The sequence below is a fragment of the Lycium barbarum genome, chromosome 4 (assembly GCF_019175385.1).
Source record: "Lycium barbarum isolate Lr01 chromosome 4, ASM1917538v2, whole genome shotgun sequence".
Classification (NCBI taxonomy): Eukaryota; Viridiplantae; Streptophyta; class Magnoliopsida; order Solanales; family Solanaceae; genus Lycium; species Lycium barbarum.
Window position 1 is genome coordinate 30,325,166 of NC_083340.1, and position 23,113 is coordinate 30,348,278.

The window sequence follows — 23,113 nt, forward strand, 5'->3', positions numbered from 1 at the left end:
AGATATGTTTTTTATGGAGAATGAGAAATGGGATTGGGAAGAAGGTAAGCAGAAGCAGATTACAAGCAATTTACTGGATTCTAATGAGAACATTGATCATCAACCTGTGAGAAGAACAAGGTTGCTCTATTATATATACCAGAGATGCAATGTGGCGATTTTAGAATCTTCTAGATTCGAGGAAGCCATTTCAGTTTCACCAGTGGAAAGCTGCAATGGAGGAGGATCTTACAATTATTGAGAAGAGCGAGACATGGAAACTTGTGGAAAATCCTCAACATAGGAAGATCATTGATGTGAAGTGGGTTTATCGCACGAAATTGAATGCTAATGGTTCTGTTAACAAGCTCAAGGCAAGACTTGTTGTGAAAGGTTACTCACAGATTTTTGGAGTTGATTATTCAGAAACTTTTGCTCCAGTTGCTAGACTTGATACTATAAGGTTGTTACTAGCTATTGTTGCTAAAAAAGGTTGGAAAATCTTTCAATTAGATGTCAAGTCAGCTTTTTTAAATGGTTTTCTGGAGGAGCAAATTTATGTGGAGCAGCCTCAAGGTTTCTCTGTAAAGGGACATGGAGATAAAATGTATCTATTGAAGAAAGCTCTCTATGGTTTAAAACAAGCTCCAAGGGCTTGGTACAGTCGAATTGATGAGCACTTGCAAGGCTTAGGTTTTAAGAAAAGCCTAAGTGAATAAACTCTTTTTATTAAAAAAAGAGATTCTGATATTGTGAGTATCACTTTATGTTGATGATCTTCTTGTAATAGGCAATAATCTTGAAATGATAGACGAATTCAAGGCAGAGATGAAGAAAGTGTTCGAAATGACAAGACTTGGGAGAAATGTCTTACTTTCTTGGAATGCAGATTCATCAAACTCAAAATGAAGTGTTCATTTGCCAAAAGAAGTATGCAGGGGTGATAATGAAGAAGTTCAAAATGAAAGATTGCAAGCATATGAACACTTCAATGAATCATAAAGAGAAGCTGATTAAAGATGATAGCAGTGACAAGGCTGATGAGGCAAGTTATAGAAGTATGGTTGGATGTTTATGTGTCTCACTGCCACGAGTCCTGACATCCTGCAAGCAGTAAGTGTCTTGTCCAGATTTCTGAATTGTGCAAGTGAAATTCACATGAAAGCGGCCAAAGGAGTGATAAGGTATGTCAAGGGAACTTTGGACTATGGTGTTAAGTTTTGTAAAAGTCAAAAATTTCAAGTTACAAGGTTATTCTGATAGTGATTGGGAAGGGTCAGTTGATGACATGAAAAGCACTTCAGGTTATTGTTTTAGCCTTGGTTCGGGATGTTTTTCATAGTGCCAAAGAAGCAAGATATCGTGGCACAGTTAACTGCTGAAGATGAATTTATTGTTGCAGCAGCAGCGGTTAATCAAGCTATTTGGCTAAGGAAGATCATGTCAGATCTTGCTCTAGAGCAACAAGGAAGCACAAAAGTGTTTGCGGATAATCAGGTAGCCATAGCAATTTCTCATAATCCAGATTTTCATGGGAAAACAAAACATTTTAATATCCGATTATACTTTCTTAGGGAATTGCAAGAAGCAGGGGAGGTGAAACTGGTGTATTGCAGGTCAGAAGATCAAATTGTTGATCTGTTTACAAAGTCGTTTCATGTTAACAGATTTGAGTTTCTTAGAAGGAAACTCGGAGTCTGCAATTCTTGAAGCAGGAAGAGTGTTGAAGTTGCCTAAAAAATTGCAGTGTTATTGCAAGCGGGGTTATTGGACTGAATTCCAGGCAGAAATTACTGATAGTTGGGCTGCAAGATTTGAGGAGGACGCACCAGAATCTGCTGATCTGTTTTACAGATATTTTGGATGTTGTTTTTATTTTGAAAGTTTGTTAGCTATCTTTAAGTTCAGTTCCTCTTTTTTAGTTAGCAGTAGACTTGTTTAGCATGTTTTTAGCAGCAGTTAGTTACTGACTTCATGTATTTAACCAAGCTTTCATGATCAATAAAAATAAGTCTTTTCAAGTCACTGTACTTGTTTTTTTCTGCTGTCATAATCTTAACAGTAATCCAACAAAAGTATAAAATATCCAAATCAAACTAAATAAGACAGAAAGAACATTTTGATTAATCACATAATCAAAGAAAAAATGCTAAAACTTCATCAGGCTTCATCTAGTATCCCAACAGAAATAACCTAACTTCAACAAGCTTCATCTAGTATCCCAACAGAAAGAAACTACTCCATTATGGGAAAAGATAAAATTAATAAATAAATTGAAGGGATAATGACGTATATATACATAAGAATGGGGTATATTTACAAAATACGACGATACTTTTCAGTTTACAAAACATAACAATAGATTTCTTACAAAACATATACAAAAATTTTCACTCAAGGCTTAAAATTTTCGCTCAAGATTTTGTGTATGAAAACTGTATGAAATGTGTATATCTCGCTCAAGCCTAAAAAATTTCACTCAATATTGTGTATGAAAACTGTATGAAAATTGTATGAAATATGTATATCTCACCCAAGGCTTAAAAATTTCACTCAAAATTTTATATATGAAATATGTATATTTCGCTCAAGGCTTAGAATTATCACATTTTTTGTATATGAAAACGGTATAAAAACAGTGTGAAATATGTATATAATTGTATAAAATTTTGTATAAAGGTCATGTTACGTTTTTGAAAATTTAATACAACTATAACAACATTTTATACAACTTTCATACAATATTCATATAAATTTGATACAATTTTGAATCTCACTTTGAAATTCGACTGAAATTTAATATAACTACAACAAATAAAAAGAGATGCAACAGGATGAAGGTCCGCATAAACAAGTCAGTTTACAAGGAATCCTTATAGTACTGAAAGTGCTTATGTTCAAGTCCAATATTTGCTATGAGGCGTTTTAGTCGTTTAGAAATTTATATATCAGCAGAAAAGGAAGAACCTTCGGTGTTAAAGAATCTCAATTTTTTGAGTAATTGAATGAAACGGGTCAAGAAGATAATAGATGTTGAAGATTCAATCAATGAATCAGAAAAAGAGCAACTATCGGTAATAATTAAAACATTCTTCTTTGGAAAACTCTATTGCTGCCACTTCCGACATTTGAATTCCAGTTAAAAACAATATTTCCTTCATCTTGTGATTAACTTTGTCAAGGTTCTAACATAGCTGGATATAGGCACCTGTTATATTTCTTAGATCTGAAGCAGAGGTTGAGTAGAAGGGGGAGAAGGGGAAGGGAAGGGTGGCAGCTAGGAAAAGGGCAAAGGAAGGGTGGCACTTGTGAAAAGGTCAAGGGAAGAATGGGCTTTTAAATTTCCAGATCTGATATGATTTGTAATTAAGTTATTATGTTTTGTAAATAAGGAAAAATATCCTTATATTTTGTAATATAGCGTGTTAGGTGGTATTATTAGGTCATTTTCCCTAAATTGAAAAGAAAAAATATTATTCCTACAGAGACAAAAAGAAAAGAAGAGAAAGAAACCAAGATTAATTTTCATGTCTTGCTCAATGGTGTCCTTACAATTGAGAAGAAATTTGTTATTCTCGTCTTTTAGCTTTTTTTCTTTCTTTTCCATAATTTCTTCGTCCTGCAAGAATTGTTAGAAACTATGCGAGAATATTATATAGTTATTCATGTTTTATTTTTAATATTAATTTTTTCATATCAAATTACGTGAATAATTTCTATCCATCAATAACAAACACTGTGTAGGACTAAGATTACAGTGAAAAACTTTCAGAATAAAAATAGTTACCATCAATGACGAAAGAATATCATAAAAAATTCAAGGTATTATGAGAACAAATCTCTGTGAGTAGGAATGGGTCGAGGCTCAATGATAATCAGAATAATATTTGAAAAAAGAAAGCAACAATTGTAAAATGCCCTGGTTGAACGGTTTGACAAATAGTCACTTCAATCGTTACAATTTGAAACTCATTCATTGTTTCATAATTATTTAAAATTAAGTTACTTTTAATATGAAAATAATTTTTGAACAAATACCCTATATAATTATGGTAAACCTATGCTCTATACAACTGCAACACATATGCATCTTCTCATAAACAATTCAAAATCTCCATGCAATCATTATCATAGCAAATCTTTTAATCTCGGTTTTGCGTATTATAAACATTTGATTTTAAAGTAGAACAACAACACATTTTAAGTCTTCCATGCTTTGATATTGGTTGCGGAAATAGGTTATGCAGTGTTCAATGTACTGCAAGGTAACAAACTGAGATAACTTATTAGATACTCCCTCGGCATTCGTAGGATTTTTTTATAAGCAGTGTCACATTTTAAACTGAGAACAAATAAACAAAACACTATCATGTTATATTAAGGCAAAAAAATACAATATAAATAAAACACAACTCCTGTATATGGCTATAACTCTTCTCGATAAGTATTCATCTCATTAAAAATAATAGTAAATACTTTTCTTTTTTATATGTATTTAATGCACCAAACGATCAGTAAAAAAATTCAATCATTCATCTTATTTGAGCAAAGATGAAAGGAAGGGAGAGAAAAAAAAAAACTACTTTGGCCTGACTGGTTTGTCATCCTTTAGTGACAAGTGAGGGATGGCTCAGTGGTTAAGCACCTCCACCCACGACCGGTAGGTCCTGGGTTCGAGTCACAATGGAGGGGAAGTGTGGAAACACTATAAATCCTCCTAAATAGGAGGGGGAAAAAATTTTAAAAAAAAAAAAAAAAATCATCCTTTAGTAGATGAGGCACAAAAACACTTTAAAACACCTAAAGTAATCTGCCAGGTTCCGAACTCACGACCTCAAGCACTAAGCTAACGCACCTGACCGACTATTGTTATTGGTAAAACTGTGAAATTGTATTTTTCTATACTACCATATAGAAGGGTAAAGAGTGGGTATGATTGTAATTTTAACAGCGAACCTATACTTGCTTCAATAAAGAACACGTGTAATTCAGACACTAGAATTTCCAATTCAGCTGTTTCTCTCAAAATCTCTTTTTCACTTTCTCCATTTGAACATATTTACATTTGTTTATTTCTTGATTTTCCTTTCCTCTTAAGGATCATCTGAATGAAAACTGCATCTTCATTTTACCTTTTTTTCTTTTAGTAATTTTGCTGTCTATTCAATCCTCCTTCCATTAGTGGTGGCAGGGCTTCTTTTTATTGTTTTATTCTTTCTTTTTTTATTGCTTGATATCAAACTTGGTTGACATGCAATGCAAGGACAGTTAATTGGTTTTGTTTGCTGCATCTTAGAATGGAATAGTGTTCTGCTTTATGAATGGTAAGTTCCATGCATCTGTCTCTAGAATTTTCTTATCTCTAACACTTACTACATACTAATATATACTCCCACATTTCATCTATTACAACTTATCATTTACTATAAGTTTAATTCAATACATAATAATCAAATCAAACCAATTTTCACATTGGGTTTTTTGATTTACCATAATTGTTTTGAATATATTGGTTTTAAGATAATTGCTATTTTTTTAGTCGTCTCTACTCTGGAGTCTTTAGTGTAGTCGTACCTTGTTGGAGAACAATCTTATGATTTCTTGTTCTGTGATGTCATGGCAAGATTAACCCTCAAATTTTAGCATGGTTATATCTCAGTGGTCACTCAACTATGGTGTTTCACTCAAAAAGTAACTCAACTATTGGTGTTGCTGGTTAGAAAACAAAGTTGAGTGACTTTTGGTTAGAAACAAAGTTGAGTGACTTTCTGAGTGAAACACCAATAGTTGAGTGACTTTCTGATTATAAAATAAAGTAGAGTGACTTTCTGAGTAAAACACCAATAGTTGAGTGACAATCTGAGATATTATCTCTAGTTCTCTTTCGTTTTCTACTTTATCCTAAAAGTTGAGAGTATTTACGTTCTTGTTTCATTACACATATCCAGAGTGCGTTTTTGTTTGAGATTTTTGAATGACATTAACTGAACAAAAAATTGAATTGAAGAACCAGACCAACTCACCCGACAATTGATTTGGAAAGATGCGTCAGGGGTGGAGAGTTAGATCAAAGGTCGGTCGTCCTTATTTGCTTTGAAGTGTTGCATGTAGGCAATTCTTTTATTTTATATTTTCATTAAGGAATTTGAATTTTACTCGGCTTTGAAATTAAGATTTTGAGATTTCAATCGAACTTCCATTTCAAGGATGGACAAAGTAATTGAACGGTCTCTAAATGCACATGAATTTTTGGTTCGGTGAAAGGGAAGAAATGACAAGCACGCGAGAATCCAAGGGAGAAGCTATGTGATTTGTGGGTGTCTCATATTTGAGGGGTAAGGGAGAACTTCAATTCCTAATGATAGTTATCTTGGAACTATGTAAGGATAGTTATCTTGGAATTATGTAAGGAGACTTATCCATGAACGTACGTAGCTTAGGTAGACTCAACTTATGTTTCTATTCGGAATAAAAAAATTATGTTTAGCAGATTGTAGTCAAGAAACTGAAGAGGAAGTTCTATTTTTTATTTTTTTTTAAATGCATGAATCTATATGAAATACAGGTTTGTCATTTATTTGCTCTTAACATTTGATGGTCCAGAAGTGTAGATAAGAAGATGTTGATCCACGCTTTCATAAATAAGTACACAGACTTGCTTCCATGTATTTACTTGTTGCATACTAAGTTTTTTCGTCTTTCTCCACCCAATCCCTTCAAAAATTGAATTATCCTAACATTATCAAACTGATGAAGATCTCACGGAGACAACGAGCTTTTCTTCACACTTGAATTCATGGTACTAAAGATTTGTAGTCCATTTCATTTTTATGAATTTTCATTGAGAAATATTGGTGTCTAACTTTCAAATGAATTGCGAATTTTCAGCGTTAAAGTATACAACCCCAGACTACCACAACTCCTGGTACTTAATTGTGGGGTGGATCTATTCCTGCATTAATGGTTTATGGGCTACAAACATTTCGTATTGTTGCTCCCAAATGCACATGCAAGTATACGCGGTCGTATAAGTAATATAAGATTTTTAAGTCTAGATCTCGTACCACAAAGACTTATGATTAACTATTTACTAAATTAAACTAATACTAATTATCTAAACAAGAAATAAAATCTCAAGATACAATTATTAACTAACTAAAAAAATAAAATAAAACAAATAATGAACTTCAACCAAGAAAGAGCGAATTTTTATTGGAGAAGAGATAGATCTAGGGCTATGACCACTAACAATCCAGTTGAGTCTTCAAATCGTTATACCTATGGGTTACTAGTTGACGGGTTAATTATAACTTTATAAGTATCTTCCGAGTTGCTCACAAGTCTGTAGATGCTACTATAACACCTATATTCCTATGGTCGCTAGAGGTAACAAGAACGCATTTACTTCTCCGTATTCAACTAAGCAAGACTAAAGGGTATATTCCTATCCTCATTAGTGAAACAATTATATCGAATAAGCTCTATTTATTCTTATTACGCATGCAAATTCCCTTTCCCAAGTTCAATTCACACGCCACAGATAGTGCTCAACTATTTCGTCAAATAATCAAACAATTAAGATCAAGAATAAATAAATAACCCGAAGATGAAAATCAATAGATATAAACGATAATCAAACGTCAACTTTCATGTTTGTGTCAAAACTCTAGAACTAAATAGTTTAGCTCCACATAGACATGGAGGAAAAATAACAAATCATCCGAATAAAAACTTCAAAATAAGTATTACAGAGAAGATAAAACCCTGTAACTACGGCCTCCACGGCGGCCCCAAGCTCTCTCTAGGTCAAAAGTTCTAAACTAAGGGTCTCAAGTTATCCCAAAGTTATGTAAAAACCTTGTAGAATATATATTTATAGAATACCAAAAGACCTGTGCTTTTAAAAACCAAATCCAAATAGAACCGGAAAAAATGCGCAGCAGCCAGGAAAAGATTCAGAGGCGTGTTTTCTTTGCGATCTCACCGCGTCGCCAACTGTCCAGGTATATTTCCAATCCCCTTTGCAGTTAAACTTCAATTGCATTACTCCCTCCTTTGCCACATACACAAGCGTTAATTGTCACAAAATCATGCAATCTTTCCCCTTATTTAATTTCCTCATGTTAGCATACTTCAATAGTTCAATTGTTCCTTTTTGCACTTCTGCCACGTAGATAACTCGTAGTGTACTTCTTTAAGCTGCTTGCTTCAATTCAAATCAATTTGCACTTGTTACCTTTAAAATATTTTCTTCATCCAACCATTAGATCATGTATTAATGATTAGTTCATCACGCCTCTATTCCTTCTCGCAACTTCACGCGTTTCCTTCGATTTGCTCCAAATTTCTTCAATCTTCACACCATTTTATTCCTTTTTTGTAGAAATATAATATTAAGCACAATTCAATATAATTAATACTCAACCGACGATTAAAAGTACTAAGATGTGAGGCAACAATGACTAAATGTATGCATTTTTTGCCGAACATCACGTACAAATACAAATATTACAAACTGTGGAGAGGAGCACAAATGATGTCCTGTGAAGGTATGTGGTTTCATACAATCTGCAACTTGGGCATTCTCATAGACCAAATGTTAATGGATTTCTTATAGCTTTTCATTAACTGGAGCTAATCTGTAGAATAATATGCAAAGCTAACTGGCTCTTCCTTTAATTCCTATTCATGGATAAAAAATGTTGTTGAAACTTCTTCCATTTTAATTTCATTGTTTTCTGATAGTGTACAGCATGAAAATAATCCTTTTTTCAGAAACATATTCACTGCTGTTGAAGCAAATATTCAATAATGAAGTTGTTCCTCCTTTATTATTGAATTTACTTGTGCTAGAAGCTAAGATGTTGCTGGATGGAATTGGAAGGCCAAATCCAAATTATGCAGGTGTACAGATATCGTCTGCCCAAGCTTGCAATACAACGGGGACCTTATCCTATTTTTGATTCATTTGCTCCACTTTCATCACAAGCAAAAAAAAAAAAATGGTGGACGTAGATAGAATGTGATCACTCTTAGAATCTAATATGTGGCATAGAGGGTTCTTTCACGATTGTAAATTGAAGCATGTCTATTGTACTACAGTTGTAGTTAGGTTCATCCTTATCTCTTGTATTTGCAATCAAGCAACAAAATTCTACACCTAATACTCTAACTTTCCTTAAAAAATTAACCCGAGAATCCCTTACCTCAAACATTTACCATACAGGGTTAGTTCAATCTTTTACCAAGTATAATTTATACTATCCAGATCTTCCTTTTTTTTTCTTTTTTTTTTCTACTGCAAAGGGTATTTTCTTAGCTGAATCTTTTAGTTAGGTTTAGGAACTGATGACAATTATGGCTTCTGAGTTGCAGGCTAAATTCTTTTGTTCCTAATTACATTGCTTGCTTTTGCTGTTCTAGTGGCTCTTAATTGAAGTCCGGTTTAACTTACAGTCACATTGATCAGCTTTCCATTTCAAATGTTCCACTCGGATCACAGAGGTTAGGGATATTTTTGGCCCTTTTCCGCATACTTTAATAGTGAGTAATTTTTTACTTTCTGTTGTACTAAGTAGCACCATGTCAAATTTTTTGCTCGATTCTGCGATGTGGATTTGAAGCTGTGAATCTATTTTCTTTACAAACTCGTTATTACATTTAGACCTTGTTTCTAGTATAGTCATTTTGGGCTAGGATATGCTCTGATACCAATTGGTAATGGATTATAACTAATTATAATAGCAAACACAAGTATCTGAAAGATTTGAGAATTTTATTGATAATGTGGGAATGGTTACAAGTTCTAAGCTATTACAATACTCAAAAGTTTGGAACCGTCTTCAATGGCAGACTACCTGAGATAGAAAGAGAGAATAATGTGAGGAAGATGAGAATTAGGTTGAAAATAGTAGAGAGAGAATGAATTTAGGAGAGGATAGAAAAATACCAGAAATCAGTTAATGTCTTTGCTTCCAGCTGTGTTCGATATAACACACTCCATAACCACCTAATTAATTGGAGTCATTAGCTCTAACTCGATCTCAACCGTTCATTTAAGTCCTCACATGCGCTCAGGTGCTGACTTAATTGCTGAGCTTGGCCCACATGTACTCCACCGACTCTTAACCCCTTTATAAATCCGGACTAGCTCACTTTCCCAATTCATTTTTCATTCAACCCTAATCTACTCCATCGCCACATATTCTCCAATTCATTTCTAATTCAACCCTAATCTACTCCATCGCCGCTTATTCATCATAGATCGATACATTAGCACGGGCGATTCCCCACTAGTATATTGAAAAATGGTGATCTACATATGCAAAAATTGGTAAACCTATAACTTGCTGACTTCTTTTGTGAAAGTATAAAATCCCAGTTCACATTTTATGCACAGAGAGCCACACAAATCAATCAATTTTGAGTCATTTTCATGTTACACCAAGGATTATAAGGCCAGCAGAGATGCTTCCTCACATTCCAGAATCACTCTTACTAAACCGAGGTAGTTGATTCTTTAGGGTCCACAATTATTGTTTCCTACTTCACCCAAATGGAAACTGAAGCAGAGTATTCTTTAGGGATTTTTCAGGACCCAACTGTTTCCAGTGAAACCCAAATGGAAAATGCTCAATCTTCAGCAATCTTGCCTACCCTTCCATCTGAACTCATCAATGAGATCCTCCTAAGGCTTCCCGTAAAAACCCTCTTGAGATTCAGGTCTGTTTCAAAATCTTGGCTTGCTTTAATATCTAGCCCTCAATTTATCAACACCCATCTCAGTTTATCAGCTAATAACAAGGATTACACCCACCACAGGCTTATCTTAAGTCTTTCTCGACCTAACAAAAAAAATCTTAACGTCTGTTCAGTTAGGTCTTTACTTAAGGAGTCTGTCGTAGAACCATGTGGTTTGGATTGTCCCCTGAAAGACAAATTTCAGATTTTGGATTCAGTCAATGGGTTGATTTGTCTTATGGTTGGGGTAGAAGCATTTTTTATATGGAATCCATCTATCAGGAAGTTCAAGAAAGTTACTGCAGAAGCTGTAGAGAGGTATGGTCAGAAAGTGTTTGGTTTTGGATATGATGAACTTCAGGATGATTATAAAATACTGCGTATGTGTATGACTACTAGCTATGAACTTAAGGTCGAACTATATAGTTTAAAGAGTGACTCTTGGAGAATAGTTGATGATTTTCCGGCTGGGAGGAGACAATCTGGTTTGGCTAAGTTGGTCAATGGGAAGCTTCATTGGGTTAATTTTGATAGTCATCCTTGGGGTAATGAGGGGGACATCATTTCTTTTGGGGACATAATTTCTTTTGATTTGGCTGATGAGAAATGGGGAAAGTTGGAGAAGCCTTGCTATAGAAAAAGAGATTTTTGTAATAAACTTGGAGTGTTGGGAAGTGATCTTTGCATGTTTAATGACTATGAGAACACTTTCGCGGATGTGTGGGTTATGAAGGAATATGGGGTCAAAGAGTCTTGGGCAAAAATATATACCATCAACTTTTCTCATGATATTTCTAAGTATTGTTGGTCTCCTCTTTTTTGCAAGTCAAATGAAGGTGAAGTTCTGCTTGTGTATGGATCAAGATTTATGATATACAGTCCAAAGGATGACTCGATCAAGTATCTAGAGCTCGCCAACTTTAAATTCGGTTTTGATGCGAACTTCTACGTTGAGAGCCTAGTTTTTCCTTTTGCAAACGATCCAAGGACACAACAATGAAGGCGCCAAGCACTCAGATGAATCACAATTTGTAGCTAATTACTTGTGAGAATTCAGAAGTCATTCTATGCAACAATAGTGGAGCAGCAAAGTGGAATTTCATTTTATACTTAGTTATTCTGGGCAGATTATACACAAAGGATATACTGATGAAATGAGGGCTGATCAGTGAGATGTTGTGTCCTCTGTGTGAAAATGTGGGTGAAAGCATGACCACTTGTTTTTCCTATGTGACGACTCAATTGCTGTATGGGGTAAGCTGCTAGCTTGGCAGGGATATAACAGGAGCTGCAGGAGATGGACAAAAGAGCCTGCATAGATGCTGTCAAGTGTCAAATACCAATGGTAGGACTGTTGCTCAGGAGATGTTAAGAATAGTCCTCTCTTGCTGCCTATACACCTTGTGGCAAGAGAGGAGCCAGAGTGTGTTCCAACTTAAAAGTCGACCTCAGGATGTCTAATCAGGAAGATCATATAGGATGCTGTTGTTCGTGCCAGTTTGAAGCCTAGACTAGCTAGAAGAGTTCAAGAACATGATTCCAACCATTAGCTTTCTCTTTGTTGCTACTGATGCAATAGTATTAGTTGTTGCCTTTTGATCACTGAAACTAGGGACTATATCCTGGTTTTAGAATCTTTATGACTTGTACAGAATTTCTCAGTTGGTAAATAATACATTTAGTTGCCAAAAAAGACTTGTGAGAGTTCCACTTCAGTTGGTACTGAAACTGAGCTTGTCTATTTGCTTAAACAAGTTAAGCAGTTCCTAATGAAAGTAATGTTTGCTACATGTTAAAACACAGACTATGAGTTAGGACAACCCAGCATGTGGTGCTTCTAAATCGATCGTTGCTTTAACTTATCTTGTCATGTATCAGTCGGGTGCTTTGTTAACTGATATGTACTAATGAGCTTTCAGAAATATAATTGTGCATGTTATTTTGTGAGCAGTAGTAACTGATTGAGGTTTGAGGTCAAGGTTTGCCCTGGTAAACGGTTGAACAAGCTTCTCCTTCCTTGAATGTCTGTTGTATGTAGTAGTGTCTGCTTGGAGTTGGTCTGAGCTAGAAGTTATAATAATTTCTTGAAGTGGAAGTTTCATTCCATTTGTCATAGAAAAATAAAATAAAGCGAAGGGTATCCAGTAAACATAGCAAAAAGGAAGGGGGCAAATTGAGGCTCCACAGAAATCCATCTTTTTCCATTTTTGCATAATTCCATGAAACAACAATTAGTCGCAATAACAGTTATTTGGTGTTACCGTTGAAAATTGTTACGCTTGCATATGATGGAGCAAATTGAGGCTCAACAGAAATCCTTCTTTTTCCGTTTTTGCATAATTCCATGAAACAACAATTAGTCGCAATAACAGTTATTTGGTGTTACCATTGAAAATTGTTACGCTTGCATATGATGGAGTATTCTGGGGCAAAGGCATCAGTAGCCAATGATGTCCAAGACGCCCAAGGATACAAGTTCCTTTCTACTAGTTCCGGTCATTCACAGGAAGTTGATCAAAGTGTGTTCTCACAGAATGTTCAAAATGATTGCAATGCTATGGATGTGAACCAAAGTCATTTGGAAGTAGATGGGAAAAACGCTCCTGTTGAATCGGCTACTTCAAAAGAGTTTCTTCCATCTCCATCTGACAATTAAAGCATTTTGGTCTCCTTGTCGTCCCGATATGTTCGGAAAGGAACTGTCTGTGAAAGATCTCATCTCTTTCGGATTAAATACTATGGGAACTTTGATAAGCCATTGGGTCATTTTCTCCAAGCTATGATGATATCTGACTGGAAAACATTGATGCCTTTAGTTGAGTATATTTTGCAATACTCATTTTGGAACTTTTGCAGCTTCGGGAAGATGGTTACTTGCTTTCACAATGCATCCATTGATGTTTACTCAGTATGCTTTCCTCCCTCAAAACTGGATTTCGTTGCCTTCCTCACTCAGTATGTGTTGTCATTTGGAGTCAAGAGTTGTGGTACGATTGTAACTTATTCTCCACATTATGAACTGATCTATGGGATTTTAGGTGGCCAAAAAAGCAGAGTTGAATTTGCAAACATAACTTTCAAGAAGCCTCACATATTGTTTCTTGATGAGCCATCAGATCACTTGGTAAGCTATATTTTACCTGTTTTCGTTTCTTATTAACCATCTTCTTTTGTACATCTGTGATTGTGATTCTTTTCATTCGTTCTAGACATATTTTTGTTAGTATTATAAAGTGGAAGCTTTCAGCCTTCGATCTGGCACACAAACAGGCCAGATTCGTAACTAGTGTGTGGGTTTTAGGAAGGATGCTTAAAAGCCAAGCAAATGATTCACTAGTAGTCAGTATTATGTTTATCCAAAGCTTTTGCAGATGTGATTGCATTATCTGCTATTGACACTTTGTTCGAGTGGGAACATATTCTTGCTTGATTTTGGTAGATTAGCGATATATGCTAATTTTTAATCGAGCTCTATGTAGGATCTGGACGCTGTGGAGGCCCTTGTTACGTCCCGTATTTTTTTTTTTATACATTAGGACAACCCGGATTAACTATGATAATTTAAGGCCAAGACCATTCCGGGATTCGAAGTCGGGACTTTTGACCATTTGATTTTATTTTGAGATATAAGTTATATATGAAATTGTTGGCATTGAACACTTAGGGAAAATTGGGACCACAATTCATAAAATTGGAATTTAAAATGTGGTGCCAAAAATACCATGGGGGCCGTGTGAATTAAAAAGGGGTCCCACACATTGTGTGACCAATTTTAATTGGTCCAACACATTGTGTGGACCCAAGGCAATGTGGATATTTTGTGAACCACTTAAAAGATGAAGACCAAGTCTTCATTCCTCATTTATTCACTTCATCACTTAGCACAAAACAAGAAAATAGAGAGCTCCCAACCCCCCACTGTTTTCGGCCCAACCTGAGGAAAACCAAATCAAATTCTAGCTTCCCAAAAATTATTTCCTTGGTGTTAACCCACTATATTGAGGTCCCTAAGTAGCGTGGAAGAGTTGTTCGGGTCATCCAACCATTAGTTGTACCCATTTGCAAACCCTAACTATTTGGTGGATTGAAGAAGAAAGGTATGTTTTGCTCTTGTTTTTGTGTTGTGAACATTTATTCATGTTATGGTATGTTAATAGGGATGGAAATCATGAAATATAGTATGATTGGAAGTGGGTTGTGTGATGGGTGTTCTAGCCGTGTATATGGGTGTGACAAATGGAATTGATGAATTAATTCTATATTATGTTAGATTGGTATCGAGTGGGGAAAAGAATAAAAATCATCGATACATGTATATGTGTAGTGTAGCCGTGTTTATAGCCTCCATATTGTAGCAAAGAAGGAATTAATCTCGCTTAGCGTCGTAATGGTTATGGTGATGACTTGTAGGTTAGAAATGAGAATTTAATGTCCCAAATTGACATAGTAAGCGTTGCGGACTGATTTGGAGAACTTTGTGCATTGAATAAAATTTGTATATATAAGAATCATTAACATGTGTATGTGTGTGGCGCGGGCGAATGTGAGTTTTATAATGTGTCGAAGATCGTAATACTATCGCTTAGTATTTTAGTTATCGTCGAAACGAATTCTAGTTGGAAATAAGTGTTTAAGTGGCTCAAGATTGATGTTGAGAAATTGTGGGCTGTTTTGAGGCTAGTTGTGCGTTTGACGTAAATTGTATATTTTATGAAAATCATATCGTTATATTGTGGATTGTGGTACAAAACATGACTTGAAAATGAGGAATGGAAAAGGGGACTGTTTTCGGCCAAACAGTGGAAAAATTTTCGGGTCGTTGGAAATATTATGTGGATTGTTTAGAATGTCCTAGAATATTGTGGTAAAGACTCGGGTGGATAATTAAATGTGTGAGCGATGTGGTGGCTTGAATGTGAGCCGTTGAATTGAATATTTGGAAAGTTGTCGAATGATGAAAAAGAGAGCTATTAATGTTATTTTGTCTTCCGAATTTATTATTGATGTTGTTAGGTTGGTTGTTGTTGTTGTTGTTGATTGATACGGCCGAGTTAAATTTTCGGGGTAGCCTATTTACAGGGGAAATGCTGCCCAAATTTCTGTAGAATTAAGGGCGAAATTGGAATTTAATGCCCAAAGAGTCTTTAGCTAATGTTTGGCATTTTATGGCTTATTTTTAGATCGTGGGCAGCCCGAATCATAGTTTGGACTTAGCTTGAGTTGGATCATATTGGAGAGCGTTTGAGGTATGTAAAGCAACCTTCCTTCTTTTGGCATGCCTTAGTTTCACATAGGCTAGATTAGAGCTTTAAGGGAATTCCAAATTCGAGATCCGAGCATGTTATGATCCATATATATATTCTTTGGCACTCTTATGTATGTTTTTATGAAATATGAACCATGATGTATTTGAAGTAATCGCTTTCCGAAATTCGCATAGAAAATGTTCACTTTAAGGAATTTTGTAATCTCTGAATGCCATATTTTTCGCATAGAGGCTCGGATCGCTCCAATAATTTTTATAGGAGTTTGCTTGATCTATAATGGGTATGTTTTTCATAGGCGGGCTCAGTTCGGGTCTATACTCGTCCGTGGGTCCCGCGACGCCCTTTATGTAAATTCGACAACTTTGAATCAAAAAGTGATAATTATTATTCCGATTTCGAATATGACTATTTTACTTATCCTTCGGATTTATAATAATGATTTTATGCATATGATTCCTCACTACTCCGCTCGTGCCTACTATGATATCGTTCGCCGGTTCTGTTGTCGTGCGCTTTTTGATACATTCCGGTGTTATGCTGTGTTTATGGTTCACCGTGCTCCTCGCTCGAGGGTCGGGTTCCACTTATGTTTGGCGTTATGCTGTGTTTGGCGTTATGCTGTGTTGTGATGTGTGACGGGGATTCGGAGATTTGAAACTTTCTGGTGTTATGTTGTGTTGTGGCGCCATCGACAGGCGGGCGACCACATTTTCCAGTGCCCTATGCATAATTTATACTTTGGAAATAAACATTTTGATATGTATTTGTCACGACCCAGCCCCGTAGGCCGTGACTGGTGCCCGAGTTGGGCACCCAAACGTACCTGTCCATATATGCGGCCATAAATACTATAGGCCGTCTCAAATTATACCAAACTATTTCAAACGCATTTCAGACACAACCATATGCATACGTATATATATCAAAAGCCGACAAGGCTATCAAATGGCACCACGGCCCCAAAACATATACAAATTGCACGCCGACAAGGCTGCCATAGCGAATAGGATCATACGAACACATCTGAACAGAAGTAGGCACACACACCCACAAATACATCTACAGACCTCTAAACAGACCAACCGAATCATATGGCGGGACAGGGCCCCGCCGTACCCCTGAACAAATATATACATATGCAACTAACGAATATATACCAACATGTAGGCTCCGGAATAAGAAGAGCACTCCAAACTGCAGAAGAGGGTGTCCTAAACTGGTGGATTACCGAACTGTGCATCTGTACCTGCGGGCATGAAACGCAGCCCCCGAAGAAAGGGGGTCAGTACGAAATATGTACTGAGTATGCAAAGCAGAATATACAGAAGATAAATCTGAGGCATAACGAAACCGAAATACAAAAAATAAGTACAAGTTCAAAATATCAAAATATTTACTTTCAAAATATAAGTCATGCATAGGGCACAGGAAATATGGTCGCCCGCCCGTCGATGGCGCCATAACACCAGAAGGTTTCAAATCTCCGTATCCCCGTCACATATCACATCACAACATAACGCCCATACACAGCATAACACCAAATATATGTGGAACCCGACCCTCTTTTGCGAGTAGCTCGGTGAACCATAAACACAGCATAACTCCGGAGTATATCAAAGTGCGCACGACAACAGAACCGGCCCGGGAACCGGCGAAAGATATAACAGAACGCACGAGCAGAGTCATGAGTAACCATATGCATAAAATCATTATCATAGACTCAAATATAAATAAATAACCATACTTGAAAATTCGAAATGATAATCATACCAAAGTCTTTCAAAAGTCGTCCGAATTACATAAAGGAAAGTCGCGGGACCCACGGACAGGCATTGACCCGAGTCGGGCCCGCCTATGGAAAACATACTCATTATACATCATGCAAACTCCTATAAAAATATTGGAGCAATCCGAGCCTTTATGCCAAAGATATGGCATTTCGTAGTTACGGAATTCTTTAAAATAACTTTTTGTACAAAGTTTGGAAATCAATGCTTTCGAAGACATAATGGTTCATACTTCATCACAACATACATAAGAATGCCAAGAAATATATATAAGGATCATAACGTGCTCGGATTTCGAATTTGGAATTTCCTCGAGGCTCGTGATATAGCCTATTGAAAACTAAGGCATGCCAAAAGAAAGAAGAGTTGCGCTTTACATACCTTTTGCGTTTAGTCGTATTATAACTTGTACTTGCTTCCCAAAAACACTTATCCTATATCAAGATATCAAGAGCTACAATTAGTCTACAAAGGAATTTAATACGTATTTTGACGCTCACAATCCCTTTCTAACATTTAAACGACGTTTCGTTCGCATTCAAACCAACTAGTGCTACAAGCTAACATTGCTAGTCATTCTTTCATGTATCAATCCAAACTTGTTTAAACATGATTTAAGGGACTTTGGACAGTCCATACATCATTCAAAATTGTCCCATACTCACGGCCAAACAACACACACAACACTACAATTTCTATTTCGCAATTTTCCAACTTCAATTACAACGACAACAACACGTTTACAACATTACTTATGCAATTATCGGAACTGTTTCAGCATCATATTTATTCTTATAACAGCCCACTATTCGTCTCCAATTTTTAACCATCAATGTCTTCATTCTTATTTTAGAACCCATGACAACAACAATCAACATGCAAGATAAATTAGCCCATCCTTTTACACAAAACAGTCCACGGTTGGACTGTTTTTCCCACTTCCACATATATCACTTCTTTTACATCTTAACTCACATATTTATAATTCAACAACACACTACCATGTCCATAACAATCAACAACTAAAGTATCACATAAAACAGTCCATTAATTCCCTAAATCATCTCCTACACGGCTTCAACACAACTATATATAAAATTCCATAATTTTCATTCCTTTCATACACACTACCATATTCAAACCATTTTTAATTCATGTACAAGAAATTTAAACATTGGTTTACATAAGCCTATCATGCACGGCTAACAACATTCAATACCAACATGCACCATTTTATACATATTCACAATGCATCCAACTCATTCTAAAATGTAAAAGAAATGACCAATCTTACCTTGAATACTTGGATCCAATTTGTGTCTTAAATTCTTATACTTATTCTTGCTTCTCTTCCTCCTTATCCTTGTCTTCTCCATAGAATTTTATTGAACAACAAAACTGAATTATTATTTTTTTTTCCTTCAACTTGGCCGTGACTTTCTCCTTCAACAACTCACTCTTCTTTTGGTTTGTTTTGTTCTTGCTTCTCCACCAACTACTACACATTATTGAATGTCTTCACTCTAGAATCTTTTTATTAAGCACAAAAATCAGTTTTTCTCCTTGAAAAACCAACCTGGCCGAAAATCCATACATTGGTTTTCTTGTTCTTGAAAACTGATTTTTCAACAAATGCATTGGGAGAATGTCTTTTGCACTATACCTTATTATATAAGTATAGTTTCCAAGGGTGATACACGTACACCCATCCTTGTGAGTCATCTTTGCACTATGTTTTGTAAATATTCAGATTTTTGATGCTTTCATTTTTTTTTATTTTTTTTTTTCGGGTGGGGCCCACATTGCCACTATTGAAAAATTTGTGAACATTTAAGTCTTAATCCCCACTTAATAATCCAACTTGCATCGTCCATATCTCCTTACCCCGATATCATTTTGACGAGCGGTTTGTTGCGTTGGAACCTAGACTCGATGAACTTCATTTTAGGCTTTTGAAACACCTTAAAACTCCTTATATACTAGGAGATATGCCTCCAACAATATAGGCTAAAAATCTGGTCCGAAATTTTACTGAAGTTGTTCCGATTCATTTTCTTTAACTTCTAATCCTCTTCCAACCTCATGTGACCTCTTATACATGCATATACACACTCATATACATCCATAACAATTCATATACGCGCCTCGAAGGGTCCGGAGAATCACAATAACCTTAAACGTAACTAGAGAACTTACGAATCTTCGACGAAACTCCAATCGCAAAAATATATTCATATCTTTTGTCCATCTTCTATATCATTACTAAATATCTAAAGTACTTTAAAAGTTCACTCACATTACCTCATATACATACTCATAACGCGATTTCAAATCCTTTAGGTTACCATGTCACATCGGGATACTTAAGGCAATCACATATATAACGATATTCTTGCTAACTCGATTAATTTTCCTTGAACCTTCTTAACTCATTCTTTCTTGTTTTAATTCAAGTAGCAAGGATTATTATGGGGTGTAACAGTATTATTTTCTGTATATCTGATTCGATTATTATTCAGATTTATTTCTGTACCTTCTGCTTTGCATACTCAGTACATATTTCGTACTGACCCCCTTCTCCGGGGGCTGCGTTTCATGCCCGCAGGTACAGACGCACAGCCTGGTGATCCACCTGTTTAGGACACCCTTTCTGCTATTCGGAGTGCTCCACTCTTTCCGGAGCTTATACTTTTGGTATATATATTTATTAGTGCATTTGTATATATTCGTTCATGGGTACGGCGGGGCCCTGTCCCGTCATATGATTCTGTCGGTCTGTTTAGAGGTCTGTGGACATGTTTGTGGGTTAGGGTCTTTCTGTATAGATGTATGTACATGTCGTTTGGGCGATCCCATACGCCGAGGCGGCCGGTCCGCATATGTTGTTTGGGCGATCCTATACGCCGAGGCGGCCGGTCCGCATATGTTTATATATTGCTTGGTTAGCCCTGTGTGGCTTTTGTTGGTATTTTCTGCGTGCAGGGTATATTGGATAGTCCGTAAAACAAAGGAAACTCTGCCGAAATTTTCTGGAAATTACCTAAATTTGAAATAAAGTCTTGTCGGCTTCCGCCATATACTAGAATGAGTTGATAGAATTTGAGATAATATTTGATAGATGGGTTCGGGTGCCCAGATCGGGCACTAGTCACGGCCTACGGGGTTGGGTCGTGACAGCCCTGACACAAGGTCTTGTCTTGTTCCAAGGAGGCGTACTGATGGTACTATGTAACTTCTGTCGATATTCTTGGCTAAATGGAAACACAACGGTATTTTGTTTTTGCTGGTCTTTAATGCTGCTACTATGTGTTATTTACAGGTTAGTCATGACGAGCATTTAACATCTGGTACTGTTGATCAACTCTGGGCCGTCTCTGAGGGCAGGGTGATGCCTTTCGACAGGACATTCCATGATTACAAGAAACTACTGCAATCTTCATAAACAGCTAATTACAAAGGTTGATTATTTCTGAAGTGGACGAACTACTATTAGTTACTTCATGGTCTAAAACCCCTACTGTATAGGCATGAAAATGACACTTTTTACTGTATGCAACAGATGGAGGCAGAAAAACAGTGATGCGTTTAAGTTTTTCAAACAATCCTCATTTTGCTGTTTTGATAGAAGTGATCATAGTTAGTCATTTGTCAATGTGAATCTTTTTATCTTTTTATTTTTCCTTTTATAAAAACCAGAGACCTAACTTCTATTTTCAGATGTGGGGATTTTCATTCGACTATATGTACCGGAACTTATAAAGTGCAAATTCTTTTCATCTTCTCAAAAGATTAATAGCCTTGTTTAATACACATAATATTAAGGAGAGCTCTATTTCGTTATAACAAAGTCAATGTAGCGAGGCATTACACAAACAAGGAGAGATAGCTAATCCATGTTGGAATTACTTGTACTACTATTTCTTGGACCTGTATATGTATTTACTTATTATTGTGGTTCTGTTTGTTGATTTGCGTCCTTTGTGAGATGCTAAATTGAGGAAAGGGGAGAGAAATGAGACAGAGGCCAAGAATACTTTAATTGTACAATTACTAGAACAATACCATGGGAAAAGGTTAAGAAGCCAAGAGAGTGGAAATCTTGTGAGTTAGATTTGGTGGAGCTAGACAGGGCTATGCCTTCTGTGAAGTGCACTAGTTCATGTGTTGTAAAATCACTTGAAGAAGGCAACAATACTTAATATCTTTTGTGATGAAGACATTAATTTAGGAAACAATATTGAAGACATTAATTTAGGAGACATAATATCATACTTCAATATTACATTGATATACGTCATGAAAAACATTATTAAACTTAATCTGGAAAAGAAAAGTCATACTTTAAACAATTTTCTTAAAGGCTTCACAAGCCTTAGAGGGTATTTGGATTGAATTATTTTAAGTGCTTATTAGCTTTTAAACTCTTTTTTACTTTTTGTGGTTTTTGAGAAAGATAAAAAATGCTTTTAAGCAACAACAAAAAAGTACAAGAATAAGTCAAAAGTTAGATATACCAATTATGACTTTTAGTTTATAAGCTACTTCTAAAAAGTCAATTCAAACATTCTCTTAGTGGCGTTACTAAATGAACTGAAGTGTAAGAGAATCTCTTTCATGTTTTTGTCAACATCTTAAAGATTTTCAGCACAAATCAAACTAAATAATTCTATTGAATATGCCAATTGCTGCTATATCTCTATTGCTCTTAGGGTGTGTTTGGTATGGAGGAAAATATTTTCTGGAAAATATTTTTCAATTTTCTCATGTTCGTTTGGTCAAAAATTTTGGAAAACATTTTCCTCAAAATTGGGGAAAATGACTTCCCTAATAAAAGTAGGGAAAATAAGTTCACAAGTTCATTCCACCAACCACCCTACCACCAACCAACCCAATCCCAACCACCAAACCCTAACCACTCCCAACCCCCCCCCCACTCACCCGACCACCCACACCCACCACCGCCCCCCCACCCCCCGCCCAAAAATAAATTTTTTTTGAAAAAAAAGTTTTGACATTATTTTTTGTTTTTTGCCCCCTCTTCTCCTGCCCCAGACAGCTTCGAGGTTCCCATCGATTACAGAGGTTTCTACCACCCACCGAAACCCCGCACCCTACCCCCCACCCCCAACAAAAAAAATATTTTTTTTTGCACCCCGCACCCTATCCCTCCCCCACCCCGCACCCCTACCCCCTCCCCCCCCCCCCCCCCAAAAAAAAAATTAATATTTTTGAAAAAAAAGTTTTGACGTTTTTTTTTTTTGTTTTTTGCACCCCCACCCCACCCCGCACCCCCTACCCCCTCCCTCCCCTCCCGGAAAAAAAATTAATATTTTTGAAAAA

The 23,113-nt window shown here is 36.1% G+C and overlaps 1 protein-coding gene across 3 annotated transcripts; it reads left to right on the top strand.

The window, feature by feature from the left end:
- Positions 1–8,164: 8,164 nt before the first annotated feature.
- LOC132635770 (F-box/kelch-repeat protein At3g23880-like) lies at positions 8,165–21,524 on the top strand. Of its 3 annotated transcripts, none has more exons than XR_009580738.1 (4): positions 14,365–14,816; positions 15,900–15,965; positions 20,379–20,467; positions 21,093–21,524. XR_009580738.1 is itself a non-coding variant. In XM_060352287.1 (3 exons), exon 1 carries the CDS (start codon positions 10,535–10,537, stop codon positions 11,717–11,719), a length of 1,185 nt encoding a protein of 394 aa, XP_060208270.1. In that variant the 5' UTR covers positions 8,165–10,534; the 3' UTR covers positions 11,720–13,674; positions 13,758–13,843; positions 21,093–21,521. The 3 variants fall into 3 exon arrangements, 1 of the variants encoding a protein (XP_060208270.1); XR_009580737.1 differs by having other exon boundaries at positions 14,433–14,816; positions 20,379–20,994; XM_060352287.1 differs by lacking the exons at positions 14,365–14,816; positions 15,900–15,965; positions 20,379–20,467 and adding exons at positions 8,165–13,674; positions 13,758–13,843 and having other exon boundaries at positions 21,093–21,521.
- The last annotated feature ends 1,589 nt before the right edge of the window (positions 21,525–23,113 follow it).

What these genes read in the sequence shown, in the direction of transcription:
- LOC132635770 (XM_060352287.1), top strand. Translation starts at nt 10,535, where the DNA reads ATGGAAACTGAAGCAGAGTATTCTTTAGGGATTTTTCAGGACCCAACT.